This window comes from Caenorhabditis elegans, chromosome X, assembly GCF_000002985.6.
Source record: "Caenorhabditis elegans chromosome X".
Taxonomy (NCBI): domain Eukaryota; kingdom Metazoa; phylum Nematoda; class Chromadorea; order Rhabditida; family Rhabditidae; genus Caenorhabditis; species Caenorhabditis elegans.
The window spans coordinates 16,374,996-16,391,420 of record NC_003284.9 but is presented as its reverse complement, the minus strand read 5'-3'; the positions used below and the strand labels follow the sequence as shown (position 1 = coordinate 16,391,420).

General features: G+C 41.6%; 2 protein-coding genes and 9 non-coding genes across 14 annotated transcripts; 5 read left to right on the top strand and 6 right to left on the bottom strand.

The window, feature by feature from the left end:
• The first annotated feature begins 1,410 nt into the window (after positions 1–1,410).
• On the top strand, positions 1,411–1,506 carry F01G12.11. Its single transcript, NR_072862.1, has one exon. It is a non-coding gene; the product is annotated as an Unclassified non-coding RNA F01G12.11 (non-coding RNA).
• A 305-nt stretch (positions 1,507–1,811) lies between these two features.
• On the bottom strand, positions 1,812–1,920 carry F01G12.12. The gene has a single exon (NR_072861.1). It is a non-coding gene; the product is annotated as an Unclassified non-coding RNA F01G12.12 (non-coding RNA).
• A 160-nt stretch (positions 1,921–2,080) lies between these two features.
• On the top strand, positions 2,081–10,824 carry let-2 (Collagen alpha-2(IV) chain; the record flags this gene model as incomplete). Of its 2 annotated transcripts, none has more annotated exons than NM_078263.5 (18): positions 2,081–2,116; positions 2,334–2,388; positions 2,586–2,648; positions 3,023–3,122; positions 3,445–3,633; positions 4,135–4,310; positions 4,362–4,439; positions 4,560–4,667; positions 5,206–5,322; positions 5,369–5,533; positions 5,583–5,854; positions 5,902–6,763; positions 6,816–7,488; positions 7,766–8,580; positions 8,626–8,857; positions 8,911–9,702; positions 9,785–10,248; positions 10,307–10,824. In NM_078263.5, the coding sequence occupies 18 exons, from the start codon at positions 2,094–2,096 to the stop codon at positions 10,397–10,399; spliced, it is 5,277 nt and encodes a 1,758-aa protein (NP_510664.1). The 2 variants fall into 2 exon arrangements, with proteins under 2 accessions (NP_510664.1, NP_510663.1); NM_078262.7 differs by lacking the exon at positions 4,560–4,667 and adding an exon at positions 4,698–4,808 and having other exon boundaries at positions 2,094–2,116; positions 10,307–10,399.
• On the top strand, positions 2,404–2,500 carry F01G12.10. Its single transcript, NR_072860.1, has one exon. It is a non-coding gene; the product is annotated as an Unclassified non-coding RNA F01G12.10 (non-coding RNA).
• On the bottom strand, positions 2,790–2,949 carry F01G12.17. The gene has a single exon (NR_072859.1). It is a non-coding gene; the product is annotated as an Unclassified non-coding RNA F01G12.17 (non-coding RNA).
• On the bottom strand, positions 3,182–3,458 carry F01G12.16. Its single transcript, NR_072857.1, has one exon. It is a non-coding gene; the product is annotated as an Unclassified non-coding RNA F01G12.16 (non-coding RNA).
• Positions 3,236–3,444, top strand: F01G12.14. The gene has a single exon (NR_072858.1). It is a non-coding gene; the product is annotated as an Unclassified non-coding RNA F01G12.14 (non-coding RNA).
• Positions 10,825–11,370: 546 nt separating the features above from the next.
• Positions 11,371–14,826, bottom strand: sur-7 (SUppressor of activated let-60 Ras). Of its 3 annotated transcripts, none has more exons than NM_001392907.1 (7): positions 14,653–14,826; positions 14,459–14,607; positions 13,324–13,800; positions 12,942–13,190; positions 12,472–12,641; positions 12,051–12,152; positions 11,371–11,838 (listed from the first exon to the last, which is right to left on the bottom strand). In NM_001392907.1, the coding sequence occupies exons 3-7, from the start codon at positions 13,358–13,360 to the stop codon at positions 11,704–11,706; spliced, it is 693 nt and encodes a 230-aa protein (NP_001379862.1). In that variant the 5' UTR covers positions 13,361–13,800; positions 14,459–14,607; positions 14,653–14,826; the 3' UTR covers positions 11,371–11,703. The 3 variants fall into 3 exon arrangements, 2 of the variants coding, with proteins under 2 accessions (NP_001379862.1, NP_741942.1); NM_171809.4 differs by having other exon boundaries at positions 11,374–11,838; positions 13,652–13,800; NR_132551.1 differs by having other exon boundaries at positions 11,704–11,838; positions 14,653–14,814.
• Positions 13,226–13,313, top strand: F01G12.15. Its single transcript, NR_072856.1, has one exon. It is a non-coding gene; the product is annotated as an Unclassified non-coding RNA F01G12.15 (non-coding RNA).
• On the bottom strand, positions 13,237–13,308 carry F01G12.t1. Its single transcript has one exon. It is a non-coding gene; the product is annotated as a tRNA-Glu (tRNA).
• 21ur-15036 lies at positions 13,925–13,945 on the bottom strand. Its single transcript, NR_072855.1, has one exon.
• Positions 14,827–16,425: the final 1,599 nt, after the last annotated feature.

Below are 16,425 nucleotides of genomic sequence, written 5' to 3'. Positions count from 1 at the left end.
CTCTATGTTTTGCTCTCAGTAATCCTAAGATGATCGATCCCTAAGGCTCGGTGACGAACAACTGCTTGAACTGCTCCTCAAGTTGTGCACTTTGTGCAACACGAAAGGACAATCGAGTGTAGAAACTTTGTTTACACTTTTCAGATGCCTGTAAACAAATTGGCTCATCTTCATCATCTTCGGATTCTTCTTCTTCTTCAAAACTTTTTATAATGCCACATATGTGCGATTCATCTTCTTTTTCTTCCCCCCGTCTCACACATAAGTGTATACAAATTCTGATCAGAGTGGATGAAGAATGTTTATGAAACAGCAAAAATAAGCGTTTAGTCTTATTCTTTCCTCCATCACATTGTGGCGGACACCAAACATCGAAAGAGTCTGTAAGAAAAATATCTGTACGGTTTTTCCAAACTGATATGTTGATTATTGTGCATTTCCTTTCAGAACTTCTCTTTTGAAACAATAATAAAATTGTACACATCTCGTTTTTTTTCCGGTTTACTAAATTTCAAAAATTTAGATGTACGACCTTGTCCAGATGGTCTACATGTGCTCACAGTGCCAGGCATCCCTCGAATTGCAGCAAAAAAGAGCTAGAACCACAGCCGGCTTAAAGTACTAGTCGGTGTCATTTTCATCATTTCGAGCAGCTGTTGAAGTGCGTTTCATGAAGAAAAACTTGACCCCTCGACGTGTCGTTTTTATACTCACAATGTTGCCGAAGCGTCAGGAGGCACTTAGTGCCGGCTTGCCGTGGTCAAGGGGAAAGCTGTGATAAGGAAGGATAGGGAGGAATTTTTTCTGGCAAGGATAGCACTTTGAAAACTATAGTTTTGCAAAGGACAGACTATTTTTAAATCTGATTTTTCAACTAGTAGAAATTATGTCCCAAAACCAAGAAAAATTATGTACCTTTTTTGATGAGGTGTCTTGCATAGGTTCGTGTAGCTTACTTGTACTAGAATCAAGCTATTAGTTTTAGAATGCTCACTAAAAATTGTTACTAATGACTAAAGCATTGGTTTCAAAATTTTCATGTCAAATTGCTGGAAATTGATGTCAAAAATTAACCATTACCTAGAAAAAATGCGGTGCTTTGTGCATTATTTTCTTCAAACTTGCAGTCTTTGCTTGTTCCACAAATCGTTTCCAGATGTACTTTCAACCCATTACATTTGGACTTCTTAATCCCAAACTGATTCAGATGCTCATCGGTTATCGTCAATCAATTGCTGACAGCTATGTGCACTTTATCAAAGTTTTCTTGGAAGGGAGGGTCAACAGATTGATAAGAGGAAAGGGGAGAAGATGAATTTAGATCGGTGAATAGCAACATAGAGTGATTGAAGAGATTGAGCATTTGGAAAGGATTTAGAGTACCGAATTTTGGACATTTCCATATACACTGAAGATTTCTCAGTTTGAACAGTTTGGTCTGGCTGAATAGCTTTATTTTTGAAAAGATGAAGGTTGACATTCCTAGGCTTTATTAAAGTCTATTTAGTGTTTTTTGTTTTTGAAATCTATGTAGTCATGTTTAGTAATGCTTCTGAACTTTTGACCTTTCAGAATTAAGTAAACATATACAATTATAAACATGGAAAGAATAAGAAAAGTTTTGCAGAAAGTTATTACAATTTTTTAAATTTTAGCTTATGATAAACTAATTGCAAAAAACACTTGGTCTAAGTCATAATTTATCGGTACCTTTTCAATTTTTCATCTATCTTATTGAACTTTTTCACCCGATCAATCTACTGACCATATGCACATGTTGCGGTCGGTCCCTCCCGTAACAATCCGTGTCGCTTTTTTTTTAGCTCGATTGATTCCGCTAGATTCCTTGCGTTGGTTGTCTATCCGACGCCGGGCATCTCGAACCTCTTCGCTTCCGAAGCATTCGGCTTGATCTTTCGCATATTACAGCGTGCACTGCTGCCGTCTGTGCCTCGGAAGACGACGGACGGAGCAGCGGTCCCTCCTTCTCTCTCTCTCTTTCTTTCGATCGTTTTGGACGCCCCGCCTCCTTAACTAAGAGTTGAATCCTTTCTTCTAACTGGTGCTCTCACAGCCAGCGGCTGCCTACCACCATGAAGCAACGAGCGGCTCTCGGGTAAGACTTTCTCTTTTTTGGTTCAACTTACCATATTTGATTTGTTCTGTATTTTTGAACAAATCTTCTTGAACATATTCCAACTTTTGAAATTTTAACTACGTTTTTCAGAATCTAGCCATTGAGTCCTAAACCATCCAGAAATTTTGATTTTTGAAAAAACAGTACTATTCAATTTTAACTTTTTTAAATTTTTTATTTATTTTTAACTTTGCAGGCCCGTGTTGCGACTGGCCATATTGGCCTTACTAGCTGTGAGCTATGTTCAATCGGTAAGCTTTTTTTTTACTTTTTTACTTGTTGAAATATGTAATGAAATATGTAAACTGATTTTTTTTGAGTATGACAAATTATAATTAGAATTTTTTTCAGTAGATTTGAAACGTTAAGCCTAAAAAGTGAACGTTTGAAAACTAAATTTTTTAAAATTTATTTTTTTGAAATTCATATATTTTTCTATAATTTTCAGCAAGCTACATGCAGAGATTGCTCTAACCGAGGATGTTTCTGCGTCGGAGAAAAAGGATCTATGGTACGTTTAATTTTCGTGTTTTTTTTTAAAGAAAATCTCTAAATCTGTAACTTTTTGTTTAGAAGTGCATTTTTCGAACTCCTTATTACTTTTAAGAATAGTTAACTCTCTCCCCAATATCTTCACAACAAGCTCATTGATTGAGCACCTCTTACTGATTGTAACATTTCGAGAGCTCTCCGAGCAAAAGACGCGCTCCGCAGCTGTCACTATCCTCCCATCCAGCGTGGCACCCTGTCAGACGTGGGAGGAAAGGGTCAACGGGGGTCACACAAAGCAATTGTTGAAATCAACACCTTAAGATTTATACTGATTAGTTGACCCTATTAATGATTTTAGACGTGGAATCTTTTATTGAAGAGTCGAAATTTCAGGGAGCACCAGGACCACAAGGTCCACCTGGAACCCAAGGAATCCGTGGATTCCCAGGACCAGAAGGACTCGCTGGACCAAAAGGACTGAAAGGAGCTCAAGGTATGTAAGCAAGTGTCCGGAATAAAAGTACAGAAAAGTGTAGTTGTTTGTATTTCCGATAAAGATAAAAAGGTGAAGCTCTTCAATCATCTTGTCATCTCGCTCCCCTTTGCTTGCAAATTTCAATCACTCAATCAAATCTTTAATCATCTTTGAAGCGGAGGGAGCCAGGTCACCTCGCTTCCCGCTATCTTCTTCTTTTCATTCAATATCTTCCGCGGCGGGGAGCAGTATAAGATAGAATAATTGAGTGGGCTCCCCCCCCTACAGCCTGAGGAGCTGATGTTGTAAAATTGACTAACCTGAGTCATCGTTGTTGCAGGACCCCCTGGACCAGTTGGAATCAAGGGAGATCGTGGAGCCGTTGGAGTACCTGGATTCCCAGGAAATGACGGTGGAAACGGACGACCAGGAGAGCCAGGACCACCAGGAGCCCCAGGATGGGATGGTTGCAACGGAACTGACGGAGCTCCAGGAATCCCAGGACGGCCAGGACCACCAGGAATGCCAGGTGAGGATTTTTAAACAATTATCTAACGATCTGACACTCAAGTTTTCTTAAGTTTTCAAAAATATCACAACTTTTTTAAAAATAATAGTTTCAAAACTTTGTTGTGATAGGGAAGTCTAGTCTGTAATTAAATATTCCATAATACTTTTGTCTTTAATCTTGTTGCAACAAGTTGATTTTAGCTAAAGTCTAACCAGTTAGAAGTATATTAGTACTAATGCCAGCTGTCACAAAAAAAACTTCATTGGAATCTGATTTCGCATTGCGGTCAATCAGCAAACAGCTCGACACTAGAGCAAAAACTTTGCTAGTTAAAAAAAGCAGCATCGCACATACACACATATTTTTCTGGCATCTCAGTTTACACCAACAGTTGTTCCTTTCACTTCTGTCGCTTCCAACCCAGTTTTATGAGTGTTTCGCTGGCAAAAAAACCACAAGATAAATTGCTGAAAATATTGAATTTGAAGTGATCAACAACCAGTTTAATATTTCTTTTAGGATTCCCCGGACCACCAGGAATGGACGGTTTGAAGGGAGAGCCAGCTATCGGATATGCTGGTGCTCCAGGAGAGAAGGGAGATGGCGGTATGCCAGGAATGCCCGGACTTCCAGGACCATCCGGTCGTGATGGATACCCAGGAGAAAAGGGAGACCGAGGAGATACTGGAAATGCTGTAGGACCTTGTTCTTTGGTTTTCGAGAAACTAACTCTTTAATTATTCCAGGGACCACGTGGACCACCTGGAGAGGCTGGATCCCCAGGAAACCCAGGAATCGGAAGCATTGGACCAAAAGGAGATCCTGTGAGAAATTGGGGCTATTTGGGTTTTGGGATATTTCTAGAAATTTTGTTTCTCCCTTTCAGAAATGCTTTTTCATTCTGAACTCCAATCATTTTAATTATTGTATTTTCTAAATTCTAGGGAGATCTAGGTTCTGTCGGACCACCAGGTCCACCGGGACCACGTGAGTTCACCGGATCCGGCTCAATTGTCGGACCTCGCGGAAACCCTGGAGAAAAGGGAGACAAGGTACTGTTTATTAATTCTTTCTTTTTTTAGGGAGACATTGGTGCGATGGGACCGGCCGGTCCGCCAGGCCCAATCGCCTCCACCATGTCCAAGGGAACCATTATCGGTCCTAAGGGAGACCTAGGAGAGAAGGGAGAGAAGGCAAGAATACTTAGAGCAGGCTAACTGAACGATTCCAACCATTTACAATTTTTTACACCCGCCTTATTTACGCTAACTCTAACAGTTTTCGCCTCAGTTTCTAAAAGAAGCCTTTTTTTCAAATTACTTCTACTTTCTTGCCTTTCAAGCTTCTTTTGCATGATCTTCCCAGAGTTCATATAGACTAGAATAGCTGTATTATTTGGCATTGGAAACTTCTACTACTTCTAGCTCTGCCTTATTCTCTTTTCATTTTTTGAAACGGAAAAGAGAACAAAATTTTAAACTTACACGTTTACTGTTAGTACGAATCAATAACTGCATAGCTGGTTTTCCGTGTGTGTTTTGCTATACATCTAATTTCCCCTCTATGTTTCTAATATGTTTTGTGTTGCAGGGAGAGCCAGGAGAGGGAGGTCAACGCGGTTACCCAGGAAATGGAGGACTCTCAGGACAGCCAGGACTCCCAGGAATGAAGGGAGAAAAGGGATTGTCTGGACCAGCTGGACCAAGAGTAAGCATCGAATCCTGCTATATTTTATTAAAGATTTTGATTTTAGGGAAAGGAAGGTCGCCCAGGAAACGCTGGACCACCAGGATTCAAGGGAGATCGTGGTCTTGACGGACTTGGCGGAATCCCAGGACTTCCAGGCCAAAAGGGAGAAGCTGGATACCCAGGAAGAGATGGGCCAAAGGGTAACTCCGGACCACCAGGACCACCAGGAGTAGGATTTTGTTTTGAAAACATTAAACATTAAATTGTTCAATTTTCAGGGTGGTACTTTCAATGACGGAGCTCCAGGACCACCAGGATTGCCAGGACGACCAGGAAACCCAGGACCACCGGGAACTGATGGCTACCCAGGAGCCCCAGGGCCAGCTGGACCAATCGGAAACACAGGAGGGCCAGGTCTTCCAGGTTACCCAGGAAATGAAGGACTCCCAGGACCAAAGGGAGATAAGGGAGATGGCGGTATTCCAGGAGCGCCAGGAGTCTCTGGACCATCTGGAATTCCAGGACTTCCAGGACCAAAGGGCGAACCAGGGTTAGTTGTTTTCAAAAGATTGCCTATCTGTATTATTCTAATTTTAGATATCGTGGAACCCCAGGACAAAGCATCCCAGGACTTCCAGGAAAGGACGGAAAGCCAGGACTCGATGGAGCCCCAGGCCGCAAGGGAGAAAATGGATTGCCAGGAGTTCGTGGACCACCAGGAGATTCTCTTAATGGACTTCCAGGAGCACCAGGACAACGCGGAGCACCAGGACCAAACGGATATGACGGACGTGACGGAGTTAACGGTCTTCCGGGAGCCCCAGGAACAAAGGGAGACAGAGGAGGTACCTGCTCGGCTTGTGCTCCAGGAACCAAGGGAGAAAAGGGATTGCCAGGATATTCTGGTCAGCCAGGACCACAAGGAGACCGCGGTCTCCCAGGTATGCCAGGACCAGTCGGAGACGCTGGAGATGATGGTCTTCCGGGACCAGCAGGTCGCCCAGGATCTCCAGGACCACCAGGACAAGACGGTTTCCCAGGACTCCCAGGACAAAAGGGAGAACCAACTCAGCTAACCCTTAGACCAGGACCACCAGGTTATCCAGGATTGAAGGGAGAAAACGGATTCCCAGGACAACCAGGAGTTGATGGACTCCCAGGACCATCAGGGCCAGTCGGACCACCAGGAGCGCCAGGATACCCAGGAGAGAAGGGAGACGCCGGTCTTCCAGGACTTTCAGGAAAGCCAGGACAGGACGGACTTCCAGGACTCCCAGGAAATAAGGGAGAAGCCGGATACGGACAGCCAGGTCAACCAGGATTCCCAGGAGCTAAAGGAGATGGCGGTCTTCCAGGACTGCCAGGAACTCCAGGTCTCCAAGGAATGCCAGGAGAGCCAGCTCCAGAAAACCAAGTGAACCCAGCTCCACCAGGTCAACCAGGACTCCCAGGACTTCCAGTAAGATTACTTTCTTTAACTTCTAATAGTTTTTCTAAATTCCGATTTGCAGGGAACCAAGGGAGAAGGAGGATACCCAGGTAGACCAGGAGAAGTCGGTCAACCAGGATTCCCAGGACTGCCAGGAATGAAGGGAGACTCTGGCCTCCCAGGACCACCAGGACTCCCAGGACACCCAGGTGTTCCAGGAGACAAGGGATTCGGAGGTGTCCCAGGATTACCAGGAATTCCAGGACCAAAGGGAGATGTCGGAAACCCAGGACTCCCAGGTCTTAACGGACAAAAGGGAGAACCAGGAGTTGGAGTCCCAGGACAACCAGGATCACCAGGATTCCCAGGACTTAAGGGAGACGCCGGTCTTCCAGGTCTTCCAGGAACCCCAGGACTCGAGGGTCAACGTGGATTCCCAGGAGCCCCAGGACTCAAGGGAGGAGACGGTCTTCCAGGACTGTCTGGTCAGCCAGGATACCCAGGAGAAAAGGGAGACGCCGGTTTGCCAGGAGTACCAGGGCGTGAAGGATCGCCAGGATTCCCAGGTCAAGATGGACTTCCAGGAGTGCCAGGAATGAAGGGAGAAGACGGTCTTCCAGGACTCCCAGGAGTTACTGGACTCAAGGGAGATCTCGGAGCACCAGGACAATCCGGAGCACCAGGACTCCCAGGAGCACCAGGATACCCAGGAATGAAGGGAAATGCGGGTATCCCAGGAGTGCCAGGATTCAAGGGTTAGCTTTTACTTTTTCTTAAGTTAACATACAAGATAATATTTACTTATCAGAAAATGCATTAAGAAATGTAGTTTATATTTCAGTTTGGTATTTTTCAAAAACAAAATGGAGTAACTTCTACTCTGTATTTCAGAAGTAAAATTTTTAAACTTTTTTTTCTTTCTAGCAAAAAAAAAATTAACTATTACCTTAGACTCAGTTTTTAATGCTCAATAAAATAAACAATTTAGTTCAAAATTTTTCTAGAATATATTTAATACTGTACAAAATTTAGGAGACGGAGGACTCCCAGGACTGCCAGGACTTAACGGACCAAAGGGAGAACCAGGAGTACCAGGAATGCCAGGAACCCCAGGAATGAAGGGTAACGGTGGTCTGCCAGGATTGCCAGGACGTGATGGACTTTCCGGAGTACCAGGAATGAAGGGAGATCGTGGTTTCAACGGACTTCCAGGAGAGAAGGGAGAAGCTGGACCAGCTGCTCGTGACGGACAAAAGGGAGATGCCGGTCTTCCAGGACAGCCAGGTCTTCGTGGACCACAAGGACCATCTGGACTTCCAGGTGTCCCAGGATTCAAGGGAGAGACTGGACTTCCAGGATATGGACAACCAGGTCAACCAGGAGAGAAGGGACTTCCTGGCATTCCAGGAAAGGCTGGACGTCAAGGAGCCCCAGGGTCACCAGGACAAGACGGACTCCCAGGATTCCCAGGAATGAAGGGAGAATCTGGATACCCAGGACAAGACGGCCTTCCAGGGCGTGATGGCCTCCCAGGAGTCCCAGGACAAAAGGGAGATCTTGGACAGTCTGGACAGCCAGGACTCTCCGGGGCCCCAGGACTCGACGGTCAACCAGGAGTACCAGGAATCCGTGGAGACAAGGGACAAGGAGGACTACCCGGAATCCCAGGAGATCGTGGAATGGATGGTTATCCAGGACAAAAGGGAGAGAACGGTTACCCAGGTCAGCCAGGTCTTCCAGGACTTGGTGGAGAGAAAGGATTCGCTGGAACCCCAGGTTTCCCAGGACTTAAGGGATCCCCAGGATACCCAGGACAAGACGGACTTCCAGGAATCCCTGGATTGAAGGTAATCGGTTCTATCCGTTTATCACTTTAAACCTTTATTTTTCAGGGAGACTCAGGATTCCCAGGACAGCCAGGACAAGAAGGACTCCCAGGACTTTCCGGAGAGAAGGGAATGGGTGGACTCCCAGGAATGCCAGGACAACCAGGTCAATCTATTGCTGGACCAGTTGGACCACCAGGTGCCCCAGGACTTCAAGGAAAAGACGGCTTCCCAGGCCTTCCAGGACAAAAGGGAGAATCCGGTCTTTCAGGCCTTCCAGGAGCCCCTGGATTGAAGGGTAAGATTTTGCAAAAATGTATTTGAATTCAAATAGCAACAAATTTATTTTAGGAGAATCCGGCATGCCAGGATTCCCAGGAGCTAAGGGAGATCTAGGAGCCAATGGAATTCCAGGAAAGCGCGGAGAAGACGGTCTACCAGGAGTACCAGGAAGAGATGGACAACCAGGAATCCCAGGATTGAAGGGAGAAGTTGGAGGTGCTGGTCTTCCAGGACAACCAGGCTTCCCAGGTATCCCAGGACTTAAGGGAGAAGGAGGCCTTCCAGGTTTCCCAGGAGCAAAGGGAGAAGCTGGATTCCCAGGTACCCCAGGAGTGCCAGGATACGCCGGAGAGAAGGGAGACGGAGGTCTTCCAGGTCTTCCAGGAAGAGACGGACTCCCAGGAGCTGATGGACCAGTGGGACCACCAGGACCATCAGGACCACAAAACCTCGTTGAGCCGGGAGAGAAGGGACTTCCAGGTCTTCCAGGAGCCCCAGGACTTCGTGGAGAGAAGGGAATGCCAGGGCTCGATGGACCACCAGGAAACGATGGACCACCAGGTCTTCCAGGACAACGTGGAAACGACGGATACCCAGGAGCCCCAGGATTATCAGGAGAGAAGGGAATGGGAGGTCTTCCAGGTTTCCCAGGACTTGACGGACAACCAGGAGGCCCAGGAGCCCCAGGATTGCCAGGAGCACCAGGAGCTGCAGGACCAGCTTACAGAGACGGATTCGTTCTCGTCAAGCACTCCCAAACCACCGAAGTACCAAGATGCCCAGAGGGTCAGACCAAGCTGTGGGACGGATATTCCTTGTTGTACATTGAAGGAAACGAGAAATCCCATAACCAAGACCTCGGTGAGTGAATTAAAAATTATTTTATTTTATTAATAACAAACTTATTATTCCATTGAACTTTTTAAAACGAATGCCTTTTTAGGACACGCTGGATCATGCCTCCAAAGATTCTCCACCATGCCATTCCTGTTCTGCGACTTCAACAACGTCTGCAACTACGCCTCCAGAAACGACAAGTCTTACTGGCTCTCAACATCTGAAGCTATCCCAATGATGCCAGTCAACGAGCGTGAAATCGAGCCATACATCTCGCGCTGCGCTGTGTGCGAAGCCCCAGCCAACACGATCGCTGTTCACTCCCAGACCATCCAAATTCCAAACTGCCCAGCAGGATGGAGCAGCTTGTGGATCGGATACTCGTTCGCCATGCACACCGGAGCCGGAGCCGAGGGAGGTGGTCAATCACTCTCCTCACCAGGATCCTGCTTGGAAGACTTCCGTGCCACTCCATTCATCGAGTGCAACGGTGCCCGCGGATCTTGCCACTACTTTGCCAACAAGTTCTCATTCTGGCTTACCACCATCGACAATGACTCAGAATTCAAGGTAAGAATTCAAAAATAGACTGAGAACATGTAACATATCAACACGCCTTAATTTTCAGGTGCCAGAAAGTCAGACACTCAAGTCAGGAAATCTTCGTACCCGCGTCTCAAGATGCCAAGTTTGCGTCAAGTCCACCGACGGACGTCATTAAGTGCCTACTCACTTTACTTAGACACTACATGTTGCAATTTTTTGATAATAATTATCATGATCATAATGTGCCAATATACGCTTTTAATTTCTTTAATTTTTTTTCCTATTTTGAATTCATTTTCTATACTAAAATTTTCATAAATGTTATTATTATCTCTTCCTACCTATAACATTGTCTAGCACACCACTTAAAACTACTGCCTTTCTAATCTCCCCACCATTTCCCCCTATCTTTGTGATGTACACCTTTTTAAGAACCACCACCGCCACCACAAGTTTCTACAAAAAAAAAAACCAAAACTGCCATCAAGTTTAATATATCTCCTTTCTTACTTTCTTGTTTGTTTTGTAATCCCATAATGTATTTGACAATGTTTGCTTTCAAGCTTTCACGAAAATCAATAAAATCAATTTTCAAACATCATATGGGAGTCGAAAAATTCAAAACTCGGAAATAACTCTTCTTTAAGTTAGTAGATTTTTTCAACAATTCTGAAATTTTTTTTACTAATCTTCCAAACATCCAGTTCAGGATACATCTGCAGGTATAATAATGGCACAGTTTTCAAAAAAAATTCACTTTATTCATATTCCAATCGTATGTCGACAAATTTCCTGTTACAGATTTTCTATATAAAAACGGGAATCAGAATAATTTAAATTTTTGCCTAAATTGAATGAGGTTTCCTATAATTCAGTTGCTAGTAGTGAATTTCAAGTTTTCGGTGTATGGAATGCTTTTAAAAGTTTCACAAGCAATTCAAAGAACCAGCTGAAAATCTGACAATACATTTTTCAGTTCCGTATCGAATTTTTTTCCAGAACGGCCATTCGACTTTGAGTAGAAGTCTAAATCCTTGCACGATTCTGAAGACGGGGTCCCTGTTCCAAATTTGAAATCCAATTATACCTGTTAACTTATACCCATTGTTTAATTGAAGGAGGCTCACTAAATGAATAAAAACGACCACGGCTGGTAACTTGTGTATATTAAAAAAAATTCAAAATACATATACACATACATATAAGACACTTTGGTTGGGAGGGAAGACAAGAATATTAAAACTTGAAACACCGATCATGTACAAAGCTCACAGATGTTGAAACGAGTTATAAATTGTAAAAGAAATTGCACATAAAAAGAGAGAGAAGGGTAAACCGCGAATGGAATGGTGATATACCCATTGAAAGGGTTTTTCGACACGAATCAGATACGCTTCACAGAAAACAACTGGCGAAATGAGTAGAATAATAAAAATAAAAATTTGGAGAAAAAAAAATTCAAAGATATTTTAACTATTTTCAAACGTCTCCAGTACTTTTCGGAATTGTGCAACACCCAACATCCTCATTGTGACAGCTCCTTGAAATGCAGATGGGATCCATAAAATCTGTGGTAAGCTCGGTTTGGTCAACGAAAACCGGTTCGACAACAACCTGGAACATTAAAATTCAGTCCATCCATCAAATCTTCATATATATATTTTTTTTACACTATTCGAGGTGCCCTTCAATCGAAACACCACCGCCTGCTCATCTATCTTCATAGACACCAATAAGTTGAGCTTTTCGTTTCTCTTTCGCTACCCTTGATATTCGCGGGCTCAATACCTGTGCCGGTCTGGGGACCACTTGTTCTATCAACTCACTTCTTTGGCACCTTGTGCTTTGATTTCGTGATGGAGGAGTGCTTTGAGCTCGTAGAAGTCACTTGCAGCCTGTGCTACCCAATCCTTGTTGGTCTTTTCTACCTGAAATCAGGAATACTTTAGAAATGAAGTAATTTGAAAAAAAAAGTTAAAGGTTAAATGTTGCCCGTTTGGTTCAAGGGTGAGCCGATAAAGCATCCTGCGGACAAGAGATTTATCAGGGTTACTGGTGGCGTTTATATCTCTTCTAGTCTGAATTTAAGCCGTACCGGGACTAGCATAACCTATTTTTTACCTTTCGTTTTCCGAGCCGGCTGAGTGAACCTTCGGGTTGAGGGGGGAATTGAACTTGCGACCTCTTGGGTGACAGTGCTACACCACTACCACTTAGCCACCCGTGCCCATATTCTGTTTGACCTACCTTTATGTAAGCTTTCAAAGAAACCGTAAATCCTTGCGGCCATTCACAACTGGCATGCACATGATCCACTTTCTCAAGCCTACTGTTTTTGGCCTTCACCGAACTGCTGATATCGTCAATTTTGAACTCCCTTGGTCCTTCGGCTAACAAGAATTGTTTTTTGCGGATTACTGAAACGTGGATAAAATTGAATGAGTTTCAAAGAGTCTTGAAACAAAATAAAATAAATCCAAAACTGGGGTTTGAGCACTTTTTCGATAATGTAGTGCTTATAAGCTTGAAACGTTTATGGGGTTATTTAAGTAGTTTCGGAAAATGTATTTAAATACGTCATTTTTCTACACTTTTTTTTTATTTTCCAACACTACTGAATAAGTGAGCAAAAGTGTCTTAACTTTCTCCGAAAAACAAGGCTATTTTTTTTGTAGTTTTCGCGTTTTTCGAAACGGCTACATGTAAAAAAAACTCACATGAATAAATGGCGATTGAAATGCAAACTATGGTGAGCAAAATAGACGTGACAGGTTCCAGATGATGATTGAGCCATCCGAAAAAGTAGTCGAGCTCGTTAACATTGTAGAAAAATATCAAAATAGTGAGCACAGGCGGTGCCACCAAGGCGATGAAATTTGGAACAAAGTGAATAGAAAGTGCATTGTAGATGACACTGAAGATTGCTTTGATGACAAGATCAGCAGTCGAGAGATACAGTGTGTGGTCTGAAATTAATGCATTATAAAATGAGAAAGGTTTAAAAAAAGGATATTCCGTTGCGGGGAATCGAACCCCGGCCTTATGGGTGAGAGCCATAAATCCTAACCACTAGACCACAACGGAGATGATAAAACTCACTCGTGTATCTCAATATAAAACGGGTAGTACACTTCATTTCCACTCCAGCTCCTGCATCATCGGGAGACCTCTTATCTTATCGCGATTCTTTGTTAATGATTGACACATTACTTGAATGGTAAAACTTGATGTTCACTATCAGAAAAAAGGTGCAGAGTACCTTTGAACTAATATGTCATTGTGCATATGACGTACAAAACTATACTAGAACCTACAGAGTGGGTTTAATTTTCATACTTGTTTTGACAAAACCAAACGTTCAAATTGAGTGGTTTGAACATGAGGTATATTTTCAACTTTTATGATATTTAATTCAAAGGTAACCTACAAGCTATGGGATGCTCATGAGCCTCTTCAACTGATTCCGTCTCATTCCCAACTTCCGAGTGGGTCGCTGAATTGAGATCACTAACGTCTTCGAGGCAATGGGTCAAGTTGAGAAAAAGGCATGCGATGAAGAAAACCGTTCCAGCGGTTCTGAAAATTAATAAAAATTAAGCTTCTATGTTGTAACCCTGATGGAAAATGAGATTTGTCTACCGAATAACAATAGCGTCTGTACAAATTAAGTGCTTTTGAGAAAAAAGTATTTAATCACGGGGATATTTCTAAATGTCAAGGAATATAAAACTTTTTTCTAGTGATTTTAACGTCTTCACAAAAACAGGTAAAACTTTTTAAAAAAGGTTTTTTAAATTTTTATTTGTAGTTGAATGCTCCGATCACTCATTTTTTGCCACTAATAATTATAAAAGCCAATCCAAAATTATTTTTCTCCAAAATTTTAATTTTAATTTTGTATCAAATATAAGTATTTAAGTGTTGTAGGGGTCCAAATGGGCAATGCTGCATTATTGTTCAAAAATCACAAACTGTTTGGAACTTACCAAAGCTTTGACTTACAATTTAAAAAAAATTGAAGTCTTATATCTTGAGAAGCTATACGTATATTTGGGCACAGTTTTAACTGGACTACTTCACTTTTAATATACTTCTGATTACTTATAAATGAATTTTTACAATTCTATAGTAAATAGAAAGCATTTTTAGTTTTAAAAAATGGGATGTTGAGTTTTCCAGCTGCTCATTTTCGAATTTTTACTCCGATTTTTAAGTTTTCAATTAAAAATCTTACCGATAAAGAAGAAAAACACTGTGTCGATTCGCAATATCGTTTTTACTTTTACTATGCCAAAGTACTTCAATCGAACTGATGAACGCCAATGCAGATGCAGCAAATTGAATGCTCATTAGTGATGAATGAAAGGCGATTCCATATCCATACTGAAATCTCGTAAAATTATGGAAATTTTTGGATATGAAAATTACCTGTGTGAGGGCGAGAAAGAGCACTGTGATGACCACAAGCCTGTGTAAAGCACCTTGTGTTCTGATCACTTGCTCATTTTGCATTAATGGGGATTCCTCAAAATGGGCTCTTTGTGCAGCTGATATCACATTTGTCGTTATATTGTTCTTGTTCGAACTCATTATATTTGTTACCTGAAAATAAAAACTGTAAAGGAGAAAATGAGACGACGGAGGTGAAAGAATTATCGATCTTCCGAGAACAAGTATGTTGCAATGGGTACTTAGGTTTTTAGTAAGGGAGGCTTATTATTTTTGCTCAAACTTGAATAACTTAAATTTTAAATTTTAAAACTTAAAATTTGATAATCTGGGAAATTTACAGGGGAATTAGATGTTAAACAAAAAAATTACTTTATTCTGAAGCAATTTTAATTGTTTCGTCTCTTTCAAACAAAAATAACAATAAAATATCATAGTTGCCAAAAAAATTGATTGGAAACTAATCAGAAACGATTTAAAATTGAAAAAAATGGCAAAAAAAATGACCGTCGTTGAATATAAAAAACGTTGCGGTCGAGGTGTCCCCCTCTCCTCGTCCCTCGCGGTTTCTAGGCCACGGCGAATCGATGAACACCTCACCCCGCACTATGTCTCCTTTTACAACGAACGCCTAGCAACAAGACAATAGAAGTAAAAGGTTTTTTTTTGTGTGAGATGATCAATTTTTTTTAATGAAAAGAAAAAATACTTTGAAAAGTGAACTAAAGGCCGGCCTACAGACCTAGCGGTTGATAAAAATGAGGTGGGGAAGGTGTGATAACGACGTTAAAAAATTGATACGGAGCATTTTATGTATAGAATTCGCATTTAATCGATCGGAAAAAAGTAATGAAAGAACTATTCGCAACTTTTGATGTTTGGAAATGAGAAAAAAACTCAATGTTTCTAACCGAAGCAGTTATGCCAATTTTTCTTGAAAAACTGGCAATTTAGTTTCAAATATTTCGAAATTCAAATTGCCGCTCAATTTTCTACGTTTTTAATTTCTAAAACGCTTTTCAACAAGACGTTTAAACACATTTTCTGAAACTTTTCTTTAATTTCTGTTTGAAGAAATTTTTACATGCAAACATAAGATGTAACTTTTAAATTTTGCGTCAAATCGTTTTCACTCAATTTATATTCTGCCACTTTTGTGGCAAAATGCTCAAATTTTCCCTGTTTTCAGTACATTACCTACAATTTTTGAATACTTTCCTATATACTATTTCATTGAGTTTTAAGATGAATTGTTGTCCAAAAAGCACATGAATTTTTGCGTTAGCTTCAAAACATAAAAATTTGAAATTTTTTTAATGGCGGGTTAGAAATTAAAAATAAACATGCTTAATTAGACATAAATTTAGATTTTTCTCTTCGAAAATTTGAACTGAATTTTTGAGAATTAAAAAAAATTTTTAAAAAAATGAAGAAAGTATTTAAGCAAAAACATTTGCGTGTGTATTTAAATGTGAACAATCAGTGTTAAATTATTAAAAAAAAACAAATTTTTGGCGAAACAAAACCTATAAGGACCTTTTTTCTTTGCTAATCAACTGTTCAATTGGCAGAAAATGTAAGAAAAATGCCACAGAGGCAACCCAAAAATACAATGCCATCCCTGTATTATTTCCACTAAAAAAACGTTTGGCAAACAAGTTTCACAATAGTATGCCTGAGAAGTGAAATCAATTTAGTCGTAAAAGTGGGCAAGGAAACTGAGGAAAAAAAACACAGTCGGGAATTATTTTG

Bases quoted from the DNA above. Each gene is read 5' to 3' on its own strand.
- sur-7 (NM_171809.4), bottom strand. From the start codon at position 14,814: ATGAGTTCGAACAAGAACAATATAACGACAAATGTGATATCAGCTGCA. The intron at 12,642-12,941 runs GTGAGTTTTTTT...TCCACGTTTCAG, and splicing joins TTCAATCGCCATTTATTCAT to TAATCCGCAAAAAACAATTC. The intron at 12,153-12,471 runs GTAGGTCAAACA...TCCTGATTTCAG, and splicing joins CTTTGAAAGCTTACATAAAG to GTAGAAAAGACCAACAAGGA.